General features: G+C 39.8%; 2 protein-coding genes across 4 annotated transcripts; one reads left to right on the forward strand and one right to left on the reverse strand.

Moving 5' to 3' along the window:
* Positions 1-3169, reverse strand: LOC140951251 (transcriptional coactivator YAP1-A-like). Its single transcript, XM_073400487.1, has 2 exons — positions 2593-3169; positions 1-2211 (listed from the first exon to the last, which is right to left on the reverse strand). The coding sequence occupies exons 1-2, from the start codon at positions 3027-3029 to the stop codon at positions 1437-1439; spliced, it is 1212 nt and encodes a 403-aa protein (XP_073256588.1). The 5' UTR covers positions 3030-3169; the 3' UTR covers positions 1-1436.
* Positions 3170-5710: 2541 nt separating this feature from the next.
* LOC140950496 (cilia- and flagella-associated protein 300-like) lies at positions 5711-24402 on the forward strand. Of its 3 annotated transcripts, none has more exons than XM_073399733.1 (10): positions 5711-5940; positions 14641-14722; positions 15147-15185; positions 15629-15662; positions 16529-16612; positions 16839-16921; positions 17633-17743; positions 20441-20502; positions 21383-21449; positions 23950-24402. In XM_073399733.1, the coding sequence occupies exons 2-10, from the start codon at positions 14645-14647 to the stop codon at positions 24064-24066; spliced, it is 675 nt and encodes a 224-aa protein (XP_073255834.1). In that variant the 5' UTR covers positions 5711-5940; positions 14641-14644; the 3' UTR covers positions 24067-24402. The 3 variants fall into 3 exon arrangements, with proteins under 3 accessions (XP_073255834.1, XP_073255832.1, XP_073255833.1); XM_073399731.1 differs by lacking the exon at positions 5711-5940 and adding an exon at positions 12802-12934; XM_073399732.1 differs by lacking the exon at positions 5711-5940 and adding an exon at positions 14245-14310.
* The last annotated feature ends 973 nt before the right edge of the window (positions 24403-25375 follow it).

Here is a 25375-nt window from a genome sequence, read left to right on the forward strand (position 1 = left end):
TTGTTGTTAAGAAAATACTTTATTTCGTAAGGTTTCTCCAGGAAACACATCGATAAGAAATTATGAATGTCGCTATTTGGATTCTGCAAAAAATATAGACATATTATTTTTTGTTATTAGATTTACAAGGGGTGTCTCAGCGCATTGTTCAGCTGAAAATGAGACTTATTTTGGCGGCACGCTACGAAATGAAAAATAAACAATCACTTGCCGCCCCGCTTACTTCTACCCTGCTAACTCCATGCGGAAAAATTACGTGGCTTATTTTAAGCCGCTAAGAAAGGAAGTTGCAATTAAAAAAAAAAAAAAAAGGAACACTATCATGCTTTGTTATCTAATAATGAGCTAATATATCCTGGGCGCCTTATCGAGCACGCGTTTCGCCTGCCCTGTGCTTTGCAAGCAGAGCGTTGAGTCTCCTCAACTTGAATGTTCATTTCGGTCCGTTTTGATATGTAAAAATAAAGCTTAAGTATCAAAAAAGTTAATATTATTTACATTTACGAAAACGCCGAACCGTGCTGCTAAAATGAATATTTTACGAAGATTTGTCCCTAAAAAGCTACACCACAATCATGCATTGGCTTCCACCTAAATAGAATTTGGCGATTTTTCGAGGCAACATTGTATGCCGTTTAATGAATCGGGAGAGCGGATTTCTTTCTTACTAAAATAATCAATTCTAAGTCCAAACAACAGCACGGACATTGGCTAGCTGTTCTAATTAGGGCTTAATGAACCATCACAATTTCACATAGAAATAAACAAAATAGAAACGAGAAAAAAAAGGCTATCGTAGCCTTCAACCGTTTAAACCGTGGATCACGGTTCAAGCCAGTTCTAGCTTTGACTACTCCGAGTTTATAAGCTAATTTAAAGAACAGCGAACTACGAATATAATGGCAGCCTTTTTCGAGTCTCTGTTTGACGCTGTGTAATTAGCGAAGAACAATGAGGGTTTTTTTCGTGGGCGGAGGACAAAAAAGATCATATTTTATCGCACCACACACTGGATTATGCATACGACAAGTCAAGGGGTAAAAACACAATTAAATTGTCAATGGAAACTCGAGGTCTTATACCCAGTGCCATTTAACCCATAATGTCGCGTCTCTTATTTAGAGCGAATTAAAAACTACTGAAAACAAAAAATATCTACTATAATCTGGTAGCAAAAATAGCCTGTTTGTTCTCGCACCTAAAACAATAACAAAACCTATATCCTTTCGGCCACAAAGCCGGACTTTCAAGTTTCGCTGCGAAACAATTTCTTTTAGTGGTTACTTATACTCCCGATCATACGCGTATGAAAAACTGTATAAGAATGGTTTGAGCGCGTTACTTTTTAAAACGCCATTATATACTCACTTAACTCTTTACACTCTTTTAAAAATGTCACTTGAAAAACTATGGTTTATAGATGTGTTCGCGTTCGTTCAGAGCCACGTCAAATTTCCGGGGGATATTAGCACAGATTCGACGTCGTTCAACATGTCCGAATTAAAGTCCAACCCAACTCCAAGATCGTCTGTTTCCATATTTGTGGAGTTATCTGTTCCCTCCATTACTCCAATGTCTACATTTGTACCGGGTAAGTCTAAAATGTCTGGGAGTTGACGCCTAACCGGATCCGCGCGAAAAGCTTCCTTTGAGTTGTAATTCGCGTCGAACATCGGTTGTTGCGAATCGTTCATGTCCACATCTTGGAAGTAATTACCTCCAGTCATACCGAGCCCAGAATCGAAGGAGTCGTCTCTTATGTGGCCACCATTAGTTACAGGCGCGTTATCTTGCGCAGTGAGAAAACCAGGCACTTCTCGTGTCAAGTTGCCGAGTAGAGACGGCTTCGTGCCTCCCTCCTCGAGAATATCGCGTTTCAATCGGATCTCTTGCTTCAATAACTCCTGCTGTCGCTTCAAAAGCTCCTCGCGTTCTCTCTGAAGGCGTTGAAGTTGCATGGTTCGGTGTCGATGCATTTCAGGCGGCATATTCGAAGGTCGAAGGCTGTCTTGGCCGCGAACTTGCATCGCCATTCTCGGATCGATCCAACTTGTTGTTCTTTCTATGTGGTTGATATAGTAAATATCGCCCTCTGGTGTTATCGCCTGTTCCCAACCATCGGGTAAGTTGCCCGCTGCCTGAGCGTTGTTTAAATTCGAAGTTGATTGAGTTTTTCTCGGGTCTTGCCAAGTTGTTATTTGTTCGAAGTGACTGCAGAGAAAGAACAACAGGTCTTTAATCATACTATCGTAAAATCAACCTATCTACACACACTGTCAAATACCAATTGGCAACCCGCCATATTGAGACACGTCTCAAAGTAAAACAGGTTTCAAATGCTTCCAGCTTTCCGAAGACGATAAGACACCAAATTTCAACCGAAGTCCCACATACTACTACTTCTAAATTCGATAAACCATTAAGCTTTAATTGGCCGCTTTACACGTCGAGCGTCGTTAAGTGAAGAAATTTACTTAGCACTGACGTTTTCCTGTGCTTGCGTTTTAATATTTAAAACAGGTAATTTAACTGACGTTTAGTTAAGAAAATGATTATGCACTAGCTAGCGCGCTAAAGTAGCAACAAACTTACTTCATGAAATAGCGCTGACCGTTAGAAGTTGTTCTCATTTCCCATCCAGGAGGCATTTGCGCGGGCTCTTCGAGTAAAGCAGTGTGATCAAAGGACGTTGATCGCTGGTGATGAACCGGAGGAGCCAAGGAGTGGTTTGGAGGTCCTTTAAGACTCGCACGAACTGTTAGTGAAGCTGGCGACGAATGCGCTCTTGAGTGCGAAATTGTAAGGCCCGAAGGATGTTCCTGTTCGGGGGATAACCCGCCATCTAGAGGAGGCTGCTTAAAGAACGAAGGAGGCAGCTTCCGCAATCGCATCGGTAGCGAATTCGACGGAGTTGTTTCGGGAATTGTCTTGGAGACGTTTGCTGGGTTGACGACATCGAAAAGCGCTTTGAGATCATTATCCGAATCCTGGCGAACATGCACCACGCAGTTACCGTTCTTTCTATCCATTGTAAATGAAATAACGTGGGTTACGTTCTGTGCCTTGTCTGTTTAAGGCCTCTGACGCATCAAAAAGTAAATCGCCCGATAGCGCCGTAATCACTCAAACTGTTGTGTACCAAGCGCAGTATCAAATATATACATACTAGAACTACACGCTATTATTTTGACTCGTCGCAGGGGGCCTGGTTTTCGGGTGGGAACGTTACGTCATGATGAGCAGCAGATTCTGTTGCTATAACAACTGTACGTGCCAACCAATTAGCTTGCGCAACTTGATCAATCGAGGGAAAAGCAATGAAAGACGCCATTGTGTGCGTCTATTTCAGAGAACGACGTAAGCGTGCTGCAACTCTGCCAGGCGATTTGCAAGAAAATCGTCTGCGTGGGGGTGCGTGGGCTCAATGTCAGTTTCTGGTCTTTTCTAGTAAGTAGTGGCTACGTTTTGAGAGAAAAAACGTCTTCAGTGACTCCTTAATTGAGTGTCAAAAAGCGCGCCAGCCGTGTCTTAAGTTCTATTTTCGCGGCGCCGGCCTCTGAAGTCTCTGTCAAGAATAGCGGGGTCCAAAATACAGTGAAACAATGACAATTAATGTAAACAAGCCCCGGGTGTTAAAATATCAAATCAAGCTCAAGGTCTTCTGATCGACCTTGTTTGAAAACTGTGGTCTAAGTGAAGAGATCGGGAAGGAAGTAAAAGTGACGAGCTGTCGAAATTGTTAAATGTGGGTTTTTTTTTTGCAAGCAACTTTCAGTTTACGTTTCCTCAGAGTTATCACGTAGACCAGTAGCTCTGAAGTGCTGGGATGAGGGGCTCGGAAGATCTCGGAAAATAACACTTCCTTTTTTTCCACTTAAACGCAGTATTACGAAATGTTATTTGTGGGTCCCTTGTAACTAAAAGTTGTTTGATACACTTTTCCTTTTCAATTGAGCAGAACGATTAAAACGCTGTAGACACGCATTGATAGACCCGGGGGGAGGGAGTGTCTTCCAAGTTAGGTCAGCCTCGTCCCCTGGATGCTTTTCCCTGGCTTTAGAGATGGGACGCCCTTGATGGATCGAGCGTATTTAAATATGATTTTTCTTGTATTTTTCTTTTTATCCAAAACGATACCAAATTTAAACAGACAACCAATTTAGTGATTTTTATTGCGATACTGAGACATTGGCATTGTATGCTTTCCTTCATTCTGGCTGTTCCCTACTTCTGTGGCCTAAAAAGAGGCCTCTGTTATAGCAGGGAACTCTAAAAAATGACACCCAAATCTAACTGAAATTACTCCCGGGAGAGCTACCCAAGAAAGTTTTATACGGAAGCAGGAGCCGATTGTCTCCACCCCAAGGTCCAAACCATTACCCTTTCATATGGCATTTTTGACAAAAAGGTACATTCCCTTCGTATACCTTCTATTGACAAATTGTACCCACCCGTCTCACATACCTAGTCAGCCCGCCTTAACCTTTGAAACTCTTGTAAATGCACTGTCTAAACCCCGCAGTTTTCTTGACTTTTTCACAGCCATAGGTCCTTTCACAATCTCATATTTCCCTATCCTTTTATATACTTAAGCTAGTGAAATCCCTACCTTTTGATTTACTCAAAGCGTGAAAAAGATAACCTTTTGGGCATAGCCTTCCCGTAAAGGTCCTCATGGGGAGTACCCCCGGGCAATAACTCTTTCAATCAAGACAATCTGTATCCTGACCCCTTTGATATGAGAGAACCCCCCGGGCTTAATGCAGCCGCCAACTGTCTGGTCTGCACTGAGTGACCCCTCTATTGACAAGGCTGAGCGACCGGAAAACACTTTGTTGCCCTTAAAAGTAATCTGTGGTTTGCGGTTTTGTGATTATACACTTCAATTCTTTGTTGTGGCATGGTTCACTTTGCTTCAGTGATACGGGATTGCTCTATTTAATTCATTACTGCACGAAGTAAGAGATAAGGTCTTAACGCTCAATTTCCTACCCTGATTGCCGGCTTTTGCCGCCTACTATCTTCTGTGTGGGGCGGGCACTATTTCACCGCGAGCTTTAATTTGGCTGTCTGGTTTCTGCACGCGATTGTTTATTCCGATCCAGCTCATAACTGTTAATTAACGTGAATCAACATAAGCAAATCTAAAAGGTTCACAAGCCTTGCCACCCGTCTTAAGTCTTGGTTTTGGCTTATTTTTCGAGGAGGACGTACTCCGGCCTTAAGTTTTGAGTCAGCGTACGGTGTCGTGTTGGCTCGCCTGCGTGGCAGGCGCTTGGAAGCAATAATCGGCGCAAGTTAGAACGGGGCCGAATTCTCCAGGAGTACCCCCCGGGTCTGAACTAATAACCCGTCGGGGTAAGAACAGCATCGCGGCGCTGGCGCGTGCATGGACAATAACATCACGCGATACTATGAGAGAACAAGTTGTTTCGCTAAAGGGGTTTAAGAAAGTAATTCTTCAAGTGAAAAACCTCTTAAGATAAGCTTTAAAGTGCCAAGTAAATCTCGTCTAGACTTTTCTCGCCACCAAAGAAAAAAAAATGAAGTCTAAACAATCCTACTTTATTTTTAAAAACTACTGTCATTAAACAATCGTTGATCACTGACGCAAGGTTGTCGTGTCGAATGATTGATCTGTTTTGCCGTCCCGGGTGTAAAATTATTTCACTCACGCAGATGATCGCCAACAAAACAACATGTACCAAAAGTGTTTAAAAACAAGTGTACTCGACGAGGACCTGTCAACCTTGACAAGTGGCAAAGGGTTCGATCAGGCTCCGCAAGACAAACATTATCTGACGAGCTTGATGGCTACAAACGTTTGGTCTTATCTTACGATTTGACACTAAGGTTAAAAAATATTTTGTGCGTATAACAGGCAGCCCAAGCTCAGTATAAGAGCACTTGCGTAATCAAAGGATTTGAATGGGAATTCAGGTAATAGATTTAAGAAAGCTAATAATCGTTGGAATCCTCAATGGGAAAAAGCTTAACTCTAATTCAATGGAGTGTTCTTGCTTTCTGTGTGGTTGTTTTCCGATCCGTTGCGATTTAAGCGATTTCTTCTCACCCGCTAGTTTCTTGGAGAGCTCGCATTTTCAGACAAACTGAACACCCTCAATTGCAAATACTTATACTTATTTCCCCTTTCAGTGCTAAACAGGGAGTATAAGAAATGACATCGGAGACACGATCTTTTAATAATGGAGAACTAGGATGTAAAACTGACACCATCCTGACTATTGAGGTGGGCCCTCTGTCTGTTCTAGTACACTCCTTCGCCTGCAGACTAAACTAAACTTGACATGTTGTGCTCGACGTCCTTTTCCCTTTCAATATTGGCCTCGAAACTGGACAATCATCTGACTGAAAAACCATTACAAAACAACACTGGAAGAGCGAAAGGCAGGTACCAGAGCAGTGTGACCCAAGTTGGGTGTCCCTGATTGTACGATTACGTTTTTTTTTTCTACAGAACGTACAGGCGTTACCAGTTACACGTTTTTCAACTTGGGAATAATAAGTAACACTTCCCTAACTTGTTCAATATATTTGGTCTCGTGCGAAACCAAGAGCCATTATGGCCCTTAACGGAACTTGTTCCGACCGCTGATAAACAGTAGTTGAGGGAAGAAAGGGTTCTGAGTGAACCGCACTATGTGAGCATTTATTGAACTGTCTCCGTTTTATGCATTGAATAGCTATGATTGCCTATGAATAACGAATTCTGGCGTAATGGCCAACACCTGATCGGAGGCAGTATTTTGTGACTCCTGTTTATGAAATGAATGATCATAAAACTCTCACGGTTTGGTATTAATTAATTAATTAATTAATTAAAGGATTAATCTACCAGATTTGCATTTGCCAGTTACGCTGCAGTGTGAGCACCTCCTAACCTGTATTCCGAACCATATAAGAGAGTTACAAAATTTTCTGAGTGGGTATCTTTGTCACCCCACACAGAGGCGGATCTAGGGGGAGGGTGCAGGGGGTGCGCACCCCCCCCCCCTGAGATGACCTGCGGTTTTCTAATACAACTGGTATTCTGCCAAAAAAAAAAAACTATGTGGTGTATTGGAGTTGAAGTAGAGCAAGAGACGAGTGCACCCCCTCCTAAAAAAAATCCTGGATCCGCCCCTGCCACAAATTTCAACCTAAATGGTATCAGAGCTATACTTTAAGAATAAGAAGGGGAGGGGGGAGGGGCGGTCTCAAGAAAAAATTTTTTCGGCGCTTCAAGGTTTTCAGGGGAGGATGCTACCAGAGACGTACGTACAAAGACTGTGAGTCCTGCCACAGCCGCACAGTCTCGACATGAAGAGCTGTCTTAGAGAAGCTCTAATTGACCTAATTCACGTCCTCAGGAGCCCGGATCCTGACGTCCTATAGTCCTCTTATCCGCCCATCACTGAACATTACAATGAACCGACGGTTGAAGCATTTCTAGACTCTGGCCTGGTCACTTTTTTGTAGCCCCTTTCTTGTTTTTTTTTTTCTCTTTTTAAAATAGTTTAGTTAGTATTTTTTGTTACTCTCCTAGGGCTAAAAATTCTTATCTGTTTTAGTTTATGAACAGAGCGCAAAAAAAGGAAACACACCGTCTGTTAAATGGGCGACTGTCATTTTTTAACATTCGTTTCAGCTTGGTCTGACCACATGCACAACCGACGACTAACAGTTCGCGTTCGTGTTTTACAGGGTTTTTACGTTTGCGGATAAAATCAGGTGCGGCATGTTTTTATGCATTGTTGAGAGAAAAAGCACAAGGAACAAATTGGATATCGAGAACCGCATTACAAGTACCCTACTTGTGGTTGAGTTGACCGTGATAAAGTTGAAATGTGACCGTCAAGTGTGGTATTAATTACTCCACTGGTCACTGGAAACAATGCACAGAATATAAAAAGTGCAACTAAACGGCTTCTTACAAAGTTTTTAGTCACGAGAAAAATGAGGGTCAAGTTGTTTAGTGAAATACAATGTATCCCTTTGATAAAGAGATTTTAAGTTGCGGTTTCTAAGACTTTGTTTACAATCAGTGAGATTTCAGCTCAACAATGTTTTGATTGTTGGTTGTATATTCTCTTACGGTTTTTATGTTTTGCATAAAGCTGAAAGACTTATTATTGATTGATTGATTGATCGATTGAATGATACCCTACTTTGACTCCGTTGCTGTGGGAACCTACTTGCTCTTTCGTGTTCGTTGTTTTGAACAGTGCACATAACAATGCGCTTTCTCTATTGTTTGCGTGTCACGTATACAGTAAAAAAAAAAAAGAAAACCAACAGGAGTTTTATGATGGTTGCTGATCTACCGATCTCCATATGGAAAGTTTTTAAAAAGTAAGATTACGTTACCAACGGACAAGCAGAAGAATCAAGGGATACCCGCGGCTCGAGAAAAAACAACTCAGTTTAGCGTTTGTACATTACGGTGTTTACATCTCTTTTAAACAGCTAATTAACGCATCTTAGCGTGAATTGTATTTTGTCTACACTCTTAACATCTCTTTGTTCTTTTCTTCTTTTTATCTTACCGACAAAAACACGATTGTTTGTGCTAGATATCTGGATAGCGAAGGACACGAAAATCTTGGCCGGGATCAATTTCAGTCATGTTCAGGTTTAGTTAGACTTTGATATTCCGTTGTAGTTTTCGGTCATCTGAGTATAACAAAAAAAAAGAAAAAAAAATGGGGGAAAAAGGGGGGACAAATGGTAGCCTGCGTAGCTGGGGGACTCTTGTGACCGGGGTAAGCCTCCTTGCGGTGGACCGCCACGCGAAGCGAGCGGGCAAAGCCGCGAGATCTCAATTGGGCTTGTTGCCCCTTCATGCGGCTCCGTCGCCAAAAACACAACAGAGGTCGCCCGCTAATCCCGAAAAAAACAAAAGAAAAAAGGGAAATAGACTGATCGTTATAAAGGAGCGACGATAAATTGAGCATGTCGAGACTGATTCTTTGAAATGTATTAAAAGGGTGGATTTTGTGGCGAATGCCAGAAGCCGTCTCTGAAGAAATTTTCAACTGGGGCCGGGTACAAAAGAAATTCGGGGAAAAACGGTTTTAGACTATTCAGGGGACGGATGCTAGCAGGCTAAAAGTTATTTTGAGCGGCCCCCAATTGAGACATTAGTTTTGTCACTAGCTCATTCTCTCTTGGTTTTGTTAAGTTGTGAAGCACTGGCGGAAATGAAAATGAGACGAAAAACGTTGTGACCCACCACCTAAAAGGCATGAAATGTTGTTTGGATCAAAGTCATAAGTCGGTACTCGTGTGATATTAAGCTGAGTGTGTGAAGTGGATATCGTTGTCAATGCCTGAGGGGATTCTTATTTTGACCGAATGAGCAGCCGACCGAAGTTAGCGACTGTACATACCAAATTCTCTTGAGTACGGTGTTTATAAACCTAACCAATTCCAGCTGACCGGAGTCACCTGCAGGTTGGCTCTTTCCAAGGCGCGATCAAGTCGAGTTCAAATTTCGCAAACAAAAAATTACCACGCTAGGCTTACCTCACACAACCCACGTGCACAACTCACGAAACGTGATCCGTAAAAATATCAGACAGTTGAGCACGTGCCGAAAGTCTGATACCACGATTTACATCCTCCTGCATACGATTGTTGCCATGCGTCAAACCAATAATCGATGACGTTCGACGTAGTGGAAGTGGGTGGCGATGCATTACCGTATAAGGATGTTGTATTAAAAATGTTACAAAAGGCTCGAAAAAATGTGGAAATTTTTACATTACATAAAGCAGTAGGAATTTTAAGCGGATTTGTAAAAAATTCATTTATGATTTCTACTGGTCAGACCTGTCTTACAGTGAAACATACTGATAAAGGCATCCGTTTTTGTCATTTTTTAGATGTCAACTGATAACAACACCGTAACTGTCTTTCTGAAGTATTCATAATCTTTTACAGTGAGGTAGTTTAGGTTTCAGGGGCCTGTGATTTTTTGGTACCCTAATTATCCAAAAAAAAATAAAACCAAAAACGTACCCTCTTTACACTAGCACACTTTGTAAGAACTGACACCTAAAAAACCGTTAATATAATACAAGTGATATATTTTTTCCTGGTATTGTACACGCCTCTTCCTTTAGGAAGGTTCTTACACGTGAAAGTAACGGAAGTAGGCGATAGGCCTTTCCCGATTGTGCTCGTAAAATGCTAGAAAGGTGCTCACTGGAATGCCAAAAAGTTTCTAAAAACTTGCCTAAAATCCAAAAAGTTGCTACCTAAATTTCAAAAGTTGAAACCTAAATTTCTTGATATTTTTATATAAACGTTAATTAAAAGCTTTATTTTTCGTTCTTCACAATAATTACCAACATCGGTCAAGAAAAAAATATATACCGGGTGTCCCAAAAGTTCGTTCCTCTAATTTCATGCGCTATAACTTTTGATCAAAACTTCATTTTTACATGAAATTTCATCCCCCCTTTGTTTTCTTATCACACTCTGTAGCCGTTGCGGCATTAAGTGAAATAAGCCATGTAGCATGTAGAGCCCTAGATGATTCATTTTTAACTTTTTTATCACCTAGTATGCAGGAGTCACTTCGACCCCCAAACAGTATAATCTTTTAGATTAGGCAGCTGAAACAATATATTTTGGGCATTGATCCTAGAAAAGATGATCATTCCGTCCCCTGCTTTCCACAGTAAGGCTTTTGTTCTTCTTTACAAATTTGAGACGAGCTGAACGTTGCTTGGCGGACGGCCCTGGCCGGGAGTAAAGGTTTTTTGCTATTTCAGGGGTCTCCAAACTTTGCTTCATGAACCTGCTCTAGACTTAACTTGCTAACTGTTGTAAGAGCTACCTCGTTGGGTTTCCTGTTTTGTACATGGCCTTCTTTAAAACTATTTTAGCGGTTTTATTCAAGACTTTCGGTCTTCCCCCTCGTTTCTTGTCTGTAAAAACTTCATTTCTCTATGACCATCTTACCACCCAACATTCGGATTTTTCCATTGTTTTAGGAATTTCTTTGACTGAAAAACCAGGAAATAGAAATACCTGCTTCTGCTCGCACGTAGCTGAGTGTTTTTTTCGTTGAGAGGGTTTATCTTTCAGGATATTCACACAAAACAAGTTAGGAGTTCGAGCCTTTCGGGCTACAAAATGCAAAAAAATATATGGCCGGAAAATTTACTCGTGCAGCGCACCTTTGGCGCGAAATTACACAAATCGAATTTCGAGTGAAAAGATGGCACAAGAAGTATGAAATATTAAATTAGATTGAAAGTCACAACTTTGGCTTAAACTATGTGTTGATCAAGTCCAATTGTACTGCGTTACAGACTTATAAAGTAGAGGAACGAACTTTTGGGACACCCTGTAGATTTAGCCAGGGCTAAAAGCGAATTTCTGGTTAATAATACTTATAAACAAAAAAATTAAATCGTGTAATGCTAAATGGGGACGGCAATGATAATGGTACAGTGAAAACCCACGACTAAGAACCTACATTTTTAGGAGTTAGCCTAAACATGTTCTTATATAAATGGTAGTTAACAGAATTTGAGGCTATTTAGGTTCTTAAAATGGGTTCTTAATCATGGAGAAAAAGCAATTAAAACACAGCTGCAAACAAGTTGGTCATTAGCCTATACTAGCTTTACTGCATAATGGTGTGCTTATCTACGTATTGCTTAGTATGCTTTGTAAGTCTACATATCTTGCACTCATTTTTCTTTAAAAAACATTTTTACAACAATGGCAATCTGCTTTTTTTGCTTCAAATATGATTCTTGCAATGCAGCTGTAATGTACTAATATGATTTTAGAAAATAAGAACCTGTTTTAAATTTCTTAGGCTAAATAGGTTCTTGTTTATAGGGGGTATAAATGACCAATTTTAGGCTAACAGGTTCTTAATCTTTAGTTGCGGGTTTTTACTGTATCTATAGATCTAATCAGCAAAAAAATAAATAGCACGTGCAGCACACTTTTTTTTTTAATTAACAAAAAAACAATTTGCACGTGCAGCACGCTTTTTGTCTTTCTTTGCCGTTGTTTTGCACAACTACAACGCTGTTTTGTCGGACTAAATCGTCAAACTTCCTAGTTACACATTATTTTTATGGAGGAATTATCTTATGTGCTTACCTAATATTTTGTCTCCTGCTGTGTTCATGTTAGCTTTTATTTTTCACTGCCCCTCATTATTTTCACCTTGCTGGCCGCTAGCATTTTTCATTGTCTCACCGCCACTCTGAATTTTCATGTTTTGCTTCCTGCAAAATTCGTCAATCACTCGCTCTAGCTCTTTTTCTGTTATCCACGTGAGTGTAAACATAAAAAATAACGTCGAAAAAGACACGACTTTGTTGTTGTTTTTTCTCTCTTAAAGTCCCGGCGGCCATGCGATTTCTTTCCAAATGAAACCTTGAGTTGCATTTCGGTTGCCATAGCTGTTGATTGACATTATTTTACAATGGTATGCCTGTGGTACGGACGGACTCTCGGGCGGTTGGTCGGTCGGTGTACGGTCACGTGATTACCAAATTTTCTCAGATGGGTAGTTTACCACTTTTTCTTACCCATGGTGCTTCGCTGCGCGCGCTTCGTGCGCCAGAGCTCCGCTAAAAAAAAAATTAAAAAAGTGAAAGTTTTCTATGAAATCATTGACTTTTTCTTGCTTGATATCAAAAGTAGCTCAGAAGAACAAAATTGCTCGAGGCTGCTGGAACCGCAAAAAGTTACTCCAAAGTCCAAACGCCAAAAGTTGCTCAAAACTTGCCGAGCGCAATCGGGAAAGGCCTAGTAACCAACAACAAATCCCGTCATGCACCCCTGGCATGTTCCAAACAAAAATGGCGGACGACGAGAAGACTTTTACGTTTCAGTGCGTTCCAAACAAAACTTTTCCAGGATTTGAATCTGCCGATGTAAAAGAACGTTTTATGAAATGGTAAGTTCAAAAAATGTTTTTGCGAAATGGTAGCATAGATTGAAGGCATACGCGAAAAAGTACTTCTGCAAATATGCGCGAACTTGTCTCCGTCTTTCACTCACATAAGCTTAATCCTCAAGTTTTATGATTTAATTCCTAACGATTTTTGACACTTCAAAACAATTTTAAGAACTCCATTGTATATTATCAGCACAAAAATCGCCGTTAAAGTAATTAGTACGTTGGTGGCTGCCACTGAATCATACATGTTACAGTTTGCAGTTTTGGATCGCGTTCTAACGATGTTCAATTTTTGTAATTTAACTTAAGAGACACAAAATCCAGCCAGACAAAGAGACTGGCTGTTATTAAGATTGGATGATTTGTCATATCCAGTAACTCCCCGGTTCTCGTAGATGGTTTGTCTTGACATATAACCCAACCACTGATAACTATCTGGAATTTTTTTTTTGGATGCTGACTCCAGTTATGTGTCTCTGGAAAGTCTGTCTCTTAGTTCACCATTCAATATAACAATGTTAAGGTGTGAATATAATCAACCCTCTCTAAGATGAACACCGTATAAGGGCCATCATTAATTTTTCTTTCTCAGAGTGGTGTACCCTGAGAGAGGGTTAACCCTTTAAGTCCCAATAGTGACCAACATCAATTTTCTCCTAACAATATCCATATATTGCCAAGAGAAATGGTTACAAGAATTAATAAAATGATAACTAAAGAGAAAAGCTTTGATATGTTATCAAAGTCTCTCAACTAATTCTTTAAAAAATGAAGATCAGTATGGAGAGTTTATATGAGGATATTGGGGCTTCAAGGGTTAATTTTTGATCTATCCCTACTATCAAAATCAAAGAAAAATAATAGAGAAAATAATGGTATATATTCTAACAAATTAATAACGTCAAAAAAGTACCCACAAGTCACAAATGCATGTTAAAGGAGATGTTGAAAGGTATTTTACTATTATGTACCTGCCAACTATTTTCTGGGTCAAGTGCGAGAGATTTTCGCCTTGTAATGACCGCGATTTCTGAAAACGTCTCAGCAACTTCCAAAGATTCCTGATGATTCTCTGAAGACTTCTGAATGTTGCCAAAAGTTTCTAAAGAGGTTTCATTGTCCTTTGAGCACTTCCAAAGCTATTTAAAAGACAACAATGTTAGTGTTTTTTTATTTGATTAGGACACGACTTCATCATTCTGGGCCTGTTTGGAATATTTTAGTGGAAAATGAATTGAATTTTTGTCATAAATCATGTGTTAAAGAACAATTCATCTGGATTTGTGAGTCAGGTGTGAGAAATGGTCCTTGATGCATGAGATCGACGTCTTAAGGCCAAAGGAGTGAGACTCATGCATAATGCGTGACTGTTGGCAGGTGTATTATTACTGTTTCCAAAAGCTGTTTTTCCAAATGTTCAGTTTTACGCAGAGAAGCTTGAGAAAACTGTCAAAAGAGATTTCTCGGTTGCAGGGATGTAGAAAATAGCCTGGAGCCAGGGAAAATACCCGGCTCTCAACATATTTTTTTCTGGTTGATAAAAATTGCAGTCTTTAAAAAGGCAACTGTTTTCTTCTCATATTACCTGCCCATCAAATGCCATTTCCTGTCTGTTATGAATTTAAGCTACATCCCTGTGTTGGGTAGGTAACTGGAAAGAGAGGGCATCTCTTTAAAAAAGAAAAAAATATCACTGTTTGCAGGGGGATGATAAGAAGAAGTAAATCGCAAATGTTCTCGTATGACCAGTTGTTTCAGGCATATCAAAAAGACAAGTTTGTTTTGGTAAGTCATACTTCTTTAGAGGAACCTTACTACCAAACTTTAGCTGGCTTCAATGCTGAATTGTCTTATCAATGTACTACTGATGAGCCGTATTGTGTATGTACGATTGTACTATATTCTTACAGGGTTGCCTAGAGAGTTAATAGCAAACCATTATTATTATACCTGAAGTAATCAACCAATTTTTTCAACTGCCCCTCCCCCCTGCCCCTCTCCCCCCTTAATTTTCCTCAATATATCCAAGCAGAAGGGAAAATATATGTATACTGGAAACCATTTGTTTTAGTTAATAGATAACAAATAACTAATTTTAAAAAAATCACTGTACAGTGAATATCCCAAAAAACTGGCTCTGACTCTGATCTTACAGTATAAAGTGATGACAAATTATTACCTAACTACTTTGGCTTCTCTTTTTTTAAAGGACTTTTTTCAAGATCCTGCTGTTGTTTCCAGTCTTCAGGTTGGTGTTCTGTACGATTAGTAAGAAATGATTTAGTTTGTTCAGAGGGTAAAGGGGGTGGAAGGCTCTGCCTACAAGGGGAACCATTTTTGGCTTCAGGTATATTAAAGGGTAAGGATTTCATGCATCAAAGTATACAAATGTATTGTAAGGGTAGGGATATATGTTGTTTTAGGTTTTTTAAAGAACCTTTAAGTATTTAAAACTATTTTGAACAGAGATATCTTATGGATGTATCAGTTTGATTTGCTAATTATGCATGAAAGTGACAAGAGGAACTCCTGAGAATATGTAGCATATTTCAGTGGAAGATATACTAAAAAGGTATCTTTCTCTCAAAAATGGTATATAATGGGACAAAGCTTCTTAACATAAAACTTGGGTGAGTACTCATTCAGTAAAATACTTTAAATTCTAAGGATTTTATGCCGTTTTTGTTTCAGGTTGTGTCCTCTAATGATAACTGGGGACCTTTAAGTAAGTCATGAAACCCAGAAAATATACATTAAGATCATGTGTTGTTTGCTGACTCTGCTTGAGTTATTTCTAATGAATTAAAACCAGTTTTCGGTCCACAGCATAAGTCACCAAGCCTTTTTCCTCGTGGATGAAATTTCCCTAGTATTTTTTTTTTTTGAATCCTAGAATTTTAGAGGAAATATGTGAGGTGGGATACTTACTCTTATAACTAAAAAATGAGGTCACACTTTATTGGAAATGAAAAAACAAGTGGACTGATCAGAATGCATTGCGAAAGTAAATTAAATATTTCTTGACTTTAAACAAAATAAATTAATGCTTGGCTCATAATTTAACTGGAAGGTCTCTTCCTGATGGATACTTTCCGCATGTTCTTAAAAATATAAGAGTCATTGAAAACAAAGCCTGGAGTCATTGCAAAAAAACCATCACTAAGAATGATTTACCAATGTGGCAATTATTTCACATAATACAATAGATTCAATTGTATGTAACACTTGGAAAGTTCTGTTTTCCCCGAACTGGACCGGTGTCAAACAGTTCTGATGAAAACATATTGCAGCTGAATCAACTTAACATCAAGATCAGTGTGTGGTTTGTTGGTGTGTGTGAGGGAATGGGACGGGGAATGGACTACGTACAGTGAGTGTAATCTGAAAAAGTAATTGGTACCATCGAAGGATCACATATAACATTCATTTATGTTATTAAATGGTGGGCTTGTTAACATATGAACATAAAAAATTATTATTAAGAATGGAAATTAGTTTCTAGTTTAAACAATTTTAGACCCCCCCCCCTCCCCTGCCCTGATCAAAGATACCTGCTTCTGCCCTTGAACATGATCATTTTTTATTCCCTAGACATTAAACCCTCTTCTGTGATGGCTGAGCTTGTTTCCTGTTCTGTTACATCAATGGAATTCTTTGACAGACTTCAAGATCAAGGTTTGAATGTGTAATTTTTTAGTAACCTTCAATTTCCTTTATTTTAAGCATGATACCTTTATTATGGGACATGTGTACTAGTAATGAAAATTTTGCAACAAAATTGAGAAATTTCATCTTTGAAAATCTGTTTGTTTATTATACTTTGTATTTAAAAGTTAGCCTGGTTTTGTAAGATTTTAAGAAGACACTTGTTCATCATCATGAATTCCTTTTGTATTTAAAGGAATTGTCAGAGAATCAGGAAGCATCAGAAAGTGTTTTGATGAATATTATGAAGACTTTGTCATTTCTGATGAACTTAGAAAGGTAAGTTGTAACAATAATCAGTAGGTTTGTTAAACCTGCTACCTCGATAGTGCTTCAGGGATCTCACACCAATGACCATGTGTAAAGATTGTTTGTAGATCTTGTAATCAATTTATTTTAGTCCTTCGCTTAGCCTTTTGACCTTTTATATTTATTTACTATTTCTCATGTCGTAAGAGAAGTATGTCATGTAGTTTTTGAAGTGTTTTTAGAAATCTTTGTAAACTTAACAATAAATTTGTTGAAGTCTTTTGTGAACTTTTGACTTCATTTTTATTTTTACTTTACCCTAGTGAGTGATCATTTTATCTGTTAAAACAATAGTTTGTATGTTTATCTTTCCAAGATGTAGCCTGCTAGATACAGCAGACTTTCTCTAGAAACAAATCCGTTTATTCATTTCCTTCTTTGCTTGTATTCATGGGAAACTTTTTCTTTTGGAATCTGGAATCCTGGGCTTTGGAATCCGGAATACAGCTCAAGGAATTTGGAATCCAGCAATCGATTGGAATCTGGAATCAAAGTTCCTTTTGAAAAAGATCCAGAATCCAGTATCTGGAATCCAGAATCCACAACAAGGAATCCAGACTTTGAGACTGTCTTGGATTCCCTTACTGACATGGCCGGGTGATTGAATGCTTTTGTATACAAGTTAAAATGGACAGCATTAGTAAAAATACGGTTCAAAGGTTCTTTTTTCTCCATTTGTAGGTTTTACTTCTTGAAGAGGCAGAAACATATCCAATTTTCAGTGATGCTGATAGAAATGAGTTTATTTTCTTGATATTTAAGCATCTCTGCCTGGGAGGCCAAGTCTGCCAAGTAAGTCCAAATTTCCACTTAGAAACATTTTAAGGCGTTTAAGCAGAAACAATCCGCGGCATTCGACGTAATGCGGGAAGTCGCTTCGCATCTTTCCGAGAAAGTAACGCAAAACTATTAGGCCAATCACAAAGGTCCACTGTGATTAAACGTCTGACGATTTTGATGTAAATGGGTAAGGATTTGTTAATGATTGTATAAACTATCTTTTAATTTTTCTCAAAATAATGTGCTTTGCTTGGTTGTAAACAATTCCCGCCTGAGTAACAACATTGTTGGAAAATTGCGTGGGAAATGATAATGATAACAGCGGAACTGTGTTAAAAAATTTTTTCAAAACGTTCTGTAAATTTCAGAGCATGTTGGCAATTTGTTGAATTTTGAACATTATCAGTAAGAGGTAAGCAGCCAAAAACGAAAGTCTTTCACTACGTTTGACTCAATATGAATCACTGTCTATGTTTTGTTAACCCTTTAAGTCCCAATAGTGACCAACATCAATTTTCTCCAAACAATATCCATATGTTGCCAAGAGAAATGGTTATGAGAGTTAATAAAACGATCACTAATGAAAAAATGCTTTGATCTGCTATTAAACTCTCTCAACTAATTCTTTAAATAAATGCATGAAGATCAGTATGGAGAATTTATATGTGGACATTGGGGCCCAAAGGGTTAAGGACGAAAATGCGAGCTCTCTATGCTAGACTTGCCACAAGTTGATCTCGCGAGTTTCTAAGCGAGCAGAGCAAGCTTTTTAGGCCGAATGTCTATCTCTGTCCATGCTCTTTAAACTACATTTTGACTCTAGTCCTAATAACATTGACCGGACGAGAATAAAAACCATATAGGAGAAACAGACTTCTGATTTGTCGAGTTTACAAACGACTTTTTGACACAGTTTCTTCGTTTTGATACTTCCTAACTAGTTTGGTTTTTCAGTGTACCAAACTACCCGTAAGCAACCACCCAAAATGCAAAGCTGAGTGGTCGCCTACAGGAGGTGATCACTTACAAGAATCGAACCAAAGGGGGCCTCTTCCGAGAAGAGGTCCAGGCGCATCTACTTTATGGAAGATAATTTTTTGCATGCGATGTCTAAGTTACGACATGTGTAGTCCCAAGTTGTCAAAGTTCTTCGCGTATATTCTAAGTAGCGTAGTGCACTCAGCGAGCATGTAGTCTTCAGAGAATGCGCGAAGTGGTCGCTTACAAGAGGTTAAAAACAATAGAAAACATAAACCGTCATGATCAGGCCCAAAAAGTGGTCGCGGTCGGTTACAGAAGGTGGTCATTTACTAGAGGTTCCAACTGTAAGGTTTTGACTGGGAAAATTTTGGTGTTTTGGATTGGCGGTCGCTTATGGGAGGTGGTCTCTTACGAGAGGTGGTCGCAAAGGGAGGTTCGACTGTGGTTACTTGCACAGTAGGAAGTCTAGGAAATGCTCTCGCAACATGTCCCCTTGCCTTCGCTCGCGTGAAAATACTAAAAAAAAAATGCCTGTTTTCCAGGCCAGTGCTAAGAAAACCAGCCTACATCAGCCACTCATAGGATCACATTTTTCATCTTACCGACAACTTGAGCTACTAGAGTATTACCCTTGTCCCAGAGGCTTTTTTTTTTCACATTTTTCTTCGTGAAAGAGAGAGAAAGCCGCGAAGAAAATTTTTAAGAAAAAAAAATCTGGGCTTACCAGGGTACTAAATTCAGTGCTGTAGCATGAGGAGGGGCCAGGGGGAATGCCCCCCCCCCCCCCCCCACCAATAATTTTGACAAGCACGTTTAATTTGGTCAGCGGCTACGCTCTTGACGCTGCTCTACGGTTGATTGTGTTTATTTCGGTTGAGCTCGATAAGGCGTGATAATTATTTATTTATGGCTTCAACAAAGAAAAATCAGTTAAAATTGCTGGAAATAAATGCTCTCGGAAGGCTGAAAATGCCATTTCAGAGACCCTATATTTTAAAATCTTCAGGTGGAGCATGCCCCTGGACCCCCGTAGCAGCTCAAGCCTTCGGCGCTAGTGATTGGCCTCCCCCAATAAATGTAACCTTGCCACGGCACTGAGATTACAGTTGAACCTCTCCACAACGGCCAGCTTGGGGACAGAAGAAAGTGGCCATTGTCGACAGGTATAAAAAGCGTTAAGACGGAATCCACCAGGACATTGAGTAATTTTGATTTTTAGTGGACAAAAATCTTGGAGCAGAATAATTTAAAGCATATTGCATTCTTTCTTACATTTTTCAAGGGCTAAAGATGTAATAAATCATCTGTAGTAACCCCCCCTCCCCCAAAAAAAATGAATGTCAAATTTTACCAAATTATATCTTACATATGAAATTTTCAGAATTTTACCTGTGAAATCACAATTCTTGTGAAATTTGACCTTCATTTTCTTGGACTTCCATGAGAAATTTTCTATGGTGTTATTACAGATGATTTATTACATCTTAAGCCCTTGAAAAATGTAAAAAAGAATGCAATATTCTTTAAATTATTCTGGTACAAGGTTTTTGTCCCCTGAAAATTAAAATGACTCAATTTCCTGGTGGATTCCATCTTAATGTATGGACTGTCTGCCAAAAAACTGGCCATTGGCCCTTAGTGTAGGTTCGACTGTGTACGCTTCTTAAGGCACAGAGAAATTACTGAAAATGGCGTCTTCAGTAATCTAAATCTCGTGTTCTTTTTCAGTACGAAGATGACATAAATCCTTACCTAGAAACGACGAAAATAATTTATAAAGATCTTATAAGGTAGGTCTCTTTAAAAAAGGGGCAAAAACTAAACCGAAATAAGAGAGATGCTGTTTATAAAGGAAGTAAGGCCTAACAAGGAAATGGATGCAATCCGTACGAAACTCTTCAGTGTTTGTGAAAACAGTAAATTAAAGGTTTTGTGAGCTGACGCCTCCGGAAAGCGAAAAAAGTGTCCGTTAAGATACAGTAGAACGGACAGATTTTGTTGCAAAAAGTAGAACTACTCTGTCCTTTCTACACAACATCTTTTCGCAACCTGCAGCAAGCTGCTTTGTTGCAAGTCCTGTTTGATTTGCGGGTGGTAAAACGCGCAACATTGCTATTGAACTCGTTTAGCCGCAATGTCGCAAGACAAGCGGCACATTTTTTATGCCAGTTTTATTGTACCTTTACTGACCGGAGCTAGAGGAAAGTTGCTCCACTCACAGACCCTACACGTAGTTAAGGCTGGAGAAACTTTACCGTATAAAGCTGTATAAAGTGACTGTTCGTTTTGTTATGCATCGTAAAAATCATGGCACACAGCAATGTACTGTGTCCTAGGCAGTCAGAGAACAGAGTAGGATTTTTTTTCTTTGCGGGGTCAACTTGAGCTTAGAAGCAAAAGAAAATTCAAAATCACCTCTCAAAAGTGTCCTTGGCCGCTCACAGGAACCTCAGCTTATTGGAACTGTGTAAATACAGACTTGATGGGAATTCCACAGGCCGCCCAAGCTTGCTTCGCATGCACATCATAGCTGTCTGTGGGAGTTTTGTCAAGTTGGCTGATAAAGTAATCCGTTTAAAAGTGTATTTTAACTAAGCTAGCTATGACTGTACCTTTTCTGATCGGCTTCGCTGTTACTGACCCTTTTCTTGATTATATCCTTTTTTCCAGCGTTCACAAAGATCCTTCAACAAAGAAACTTCAAGTCGGATCTGTTGTGCTCAAAGTATCTGCACAGGTATATTTTTATTCGCTTGTAATAAAATATGTAACTTAAATGAATTTTCCAAATGTCTTCTTGCGAAATGGTCAGTAGTTTACTACACCTTCAAGAAACAGCGACCTTTTACCCTGAAGAGCAGGCCCTGTTTTTTCGCGAATATTAGGCGAACACAAAGTGGGCGTGGAGCGTGAGACACGCCTTCCACCGTCGCGTGTGTCTCGCGTTCCACGTTCGCTTAGTACTCGCCTAAAAAACGCGAAAAGATAGCGCCTGTTCTGGAGACTAGCGACATCGACAGGTGTCTAAGGCATACAGAATATGTTTAACTTGATAGTGCACATCCTTATGGACATCCATGTTATGGTCAATTGACGGCTGTCAGTGTCACAAGAAGTATCGCGTGATACAAAAGTGCTTTAAATTTATCCGCTGACCAGTGATTGGTTTTAGTTGATCGCAGGCTCAGATTCATAATGAAAAAGCCATATAATAAATAACTTATTAACCTCGCCCGTTCGGTCATTACAGGAAATCTCAGACCTCAGCTTTGATGTCTTGACCTCGCTATTGCTCTGTCAATACATCAAGGCCTCGGTCTGAGATTTCCCTGTGATGTATACATTCTAATGATATAAAAGTGCAAGCCTTACCTGACTTAACATGTTCAATTACTCAAAGGCGTGATCTTCGTTAAAATGGTACGATAAAATTCATTGTTCGATTAGGCAGTTGTCGCTTGGAAACAGCTTGCTCAGTGATGTAAGGAACCTTAAAGCTTAGTTGTCACTTCACGTGAAGGCAAAGAAAACTTCTGAACTTGAAATTAAAAGCAAAAGAACTGAACCACATGGTACTTTTGCGTGCACATAGAAATGTGCGTATTATGCAAAATGTTGAGAAGCTGATGCTTAGCACGTGCAGCTCGTGTAGCCGTGTCAAGAGCACCCTGAATACGAGGCCAAAACCAGCTAAGCTACCACGCCTCTATCTTGCATGGCGTTACAATAGACTTCTTCAGCTTGTATGTTTTGTTAATTTCCCAATATACAGGTCATGTATTGGTCATATGATAATATTTTTTATTATATAGACACGAGTGTTTTACTGGAAAATATACCACTCGTAAATTTCATAAAAACTACATCCGGGACCCGAGTGGTTTATTTTCCATAATCTCACACGTGAGTTTATCGATGACGCAATTCCGGCCTTTCCCTCTATTTTATCGATGTCTTTTTGTCTATATAATAAAAAGAACATTACACGGCGGCTTGAAGATATGAATTTTATTTTCTCGTGGCAAAAACAGTATTTTACTCGCTGCGCTCGTTCGTAAAATATTGTTTTGCCACTCGAAAAAAAAATTCATATCTTCGCGCCACCGTGTAATATCCTCTCTATATAAAATGAATATTCTTGAGAACTGTTTCTTTCAAACTTCGTCTTATTCCCGTGCATATGTAGGCATAATTTATGAAAAGACAAAGGGTCAATTTCCCCTGGGACCTCTACCGGAAAATAGAGCATACAAGCTAAAGGCACGGAAAAACGGGCAGCAAAAAACGCGCAACTTGTCTTGCAATATTGCTGCAAAACGAGTTGAGTAGTGGTGTTGCGCGTTTTCCCACCCACGTTCAAACCTGTTAACAACCTGATTTGTTGCCAGACAGGTTTGATGTGGGTGGTAAAACGCGAAACATCGCTATTCAACTCGTTTTTCAGCAATGTTGCAGGACAAGTTTTACGTTTTTTGTTGCCCGTTTTTTCCGTACCTTAACATCACCTTAAAAGCAAGAGCTCTCTTGCTTAAAGCAAGCACGACGGCAAGGGCAGCCAAAACTTCACTTTAAAAGTGAATTCACGTTTTTTCAATCTTCATTAATCTTATCCCATTTCATTCAATTTGTCAAATATTGAGGAATTTTTGGGGGGAATTTTAATTCTAAGGGACTGTTTCTAATTTCAGAAAAAGAAAAAGAATATTGTTGCCTTGTGTTCGCGTCCTCCGTAAAACGTGAAACTAGAAGGTTTCTACGTTGTAGTCGTGCAACAACGGCAAAGAATTGAACAAAAACATGGATCATTCTCTCTTCGCAAAAATGCGAGATGCACGAGCAAAGTTGTTGTTTTGCTGATCTAAACATTGTTTTTCTGCCGTTCTCGTTGGTATCCCCGCCGCTTGATTATTTTAGGCTGATTTAGCAACAGAACGGGAACGTCAGTTGACGACGGCTCTCGCAAATCAAACAAATGGCTTGATCAATGGCAAACTGGGCACCGGAAGTCGAGTTTAGTCCTTTCCGCGTGCTTTCCCGTCGTCAAATGACGTTCCCGTTCTGTTGCTAAATCAGCCTATTGTATATTACCCGCCTCTTCCAAATTTGGTCAGCGCCAGCTGCTTATAAAGAATTAGCCGGCGGATTAAAGCCAATTATAAACTGCGAATTATTTTGAATGAATAGTATTTGTAGCTACAACTTTGCCTAAAAGTGTTTGGTGCGTCACTATGTTTCAGGATGAAGAGGGCGCACTTGTTTATCCTTCACTTTCACCACACGATCAGTCCTTTGCGTACATGTGTATTAGTCCACTAAAGAGGCACGTGTATGTGTGGAGTCACTCGTGGAGTTAACGTGAAGTACTCTTTGTGAAAGAGAGCACCGCGTGGTGAAACACATCCGTCTTGAAACCTTGGAACGTTCAGGAGATGTGCAACATAAATACGCGTGTTTTATGTTTCCTACAAGCGTTGTTCAGATGATGCCAAATAAAACTGTACAGTCTCGAGCATTCTGTTTCTAACCTCGTCTCCAGGCTCTTCTCATTTTCCAAGATGGCGGTGACAGGAGGGAAGACGGTTCGCGACAAAAAAGGAGTTAAAGCCCGCTTCAAGCGTCGCATTTCAAATTTGTCGAATTTGATGCTAATGAAGAAAATCTATTGTTCAACTTCCTTGCATTAGGCTATGTTTACACAGTACTGGATTGCAGGAGCCCATGTGGATGGCTATACGTGTCGACACGAAACGCTATTTAGTATGGTGTTAACGGCAACCAACAGCACAGGTCTGCAACAAGTCCTTCACACAAATCGAACATCGTGCCGGAGCGGTTGGCCGAGAGGGCTTGGCACACAAAATCCCAGTCCTCACTCCTAGATACATCTATTTCGGGAAAGGTTGTCAAGCAGCACCTCACTGAACGGCTCACACAATTGGCTGTGAAAACAATAGAAACGGTGACATAACAATGCCCCTATCCCTGAAAACAAAAGGCAATATTGTTTTAGTCGACCACTGAAATTAGAGGTTTATGTGAGGTACTGGACTACTGAAAAATGTGCACGCGACAATCCTGAAAGGGAATATGGGATATGATCAATACACTGTTCCTGACACTGCAGCTGTGGAACCTACTTTTATTGCTTTCCTTTAGCACTCGCAAACATACGTCCATGGCCTCTCGTGCCATTCTTTCTTTCTTTTATTTTTTCAAAGAACAGTGAACTCAAAATCACCAACAATACCTTTCGGGTTGTCGCATGCACTTTATCCGACAATTTTTCTCGAAATAGCTGTATTTACTTCCGTCTCGGTGTTATCAAGCCCTCTTTTCTACTTATTTACTTCCGGTACGGTCCGAATACCCGTCCATACTGCACCATAGGGTGACACAGAACCTATCCGATATGTAAAGCTCCACTTTCGAGATCAGCGCGAAGCAGCTTCGCTCCGTCACGGAAATTGCGATGAAATCATCGTTCTTACGTGTGAACAGAAACCCCATCCGGTATGATATTCGTGCCAGCGCAAAATCTATCGGGTATCCTTAGACTCGGCACATGTGAAAAGCGACGTTTAAACCGGGCCTTAGCGACGGAGACGTCAGCGCGAAAATCTCATTGTCATAAATAATTCAGACTCGCTTAGAATGTTAATTGTG

This window comes from Porites lutea, chromosome 10 (assembly GCF_958299795.1).
Source record: "Porites lutea chromosome 10, jaPorLute2.1, whole genome shotgun sequence".
Classification (NCBI taxonomy): domain Eukaryota; kingdom Metazoa; phylum Cnidaria; class Anthozoa; order Scleractinia; family Poritidae; genus Porites; species Porites lutea.

Bases quoted from the DNA above. Each gene is read 5' to 3' on its own strand.
- LOC140951251 (XM_073400487.1), bottom strand. From the start codon at position 3,029: ATGGATAGAAAGAACGGTAACTGCGTGGTGCATGTTCGCCAGGATTCG. The intron at 2,212-2,592 runs GTAAGTTTGTTG...CTTTCTCTGCAG, and splicing joins GGTCAGCGCTATTTCATGAA to TCACTTCGAACAAATAACAA.
- LOC140950496 (XM_073399731.1), top strand. From the start codon at position 12,822: ATGTTCCAAACAAAAATGGCGGACGACGAGAAGACTTTTACGTTTCAG. The intron at 20,503-21,382 runs GTAGGTCTCTTT...CCTTTTTTCCAG, and splicing joins ATTTATAAAGATCTTATAAG to CGTTCACAAAGATCCTTCAA. The intron at 21,450-23,949 runs GTATATTTTTAT...ACTATGTTTCAG, and splicing joins TGCTCAAAGTATCTGCACAG to GATGAAGAGGGCGCACTTGT.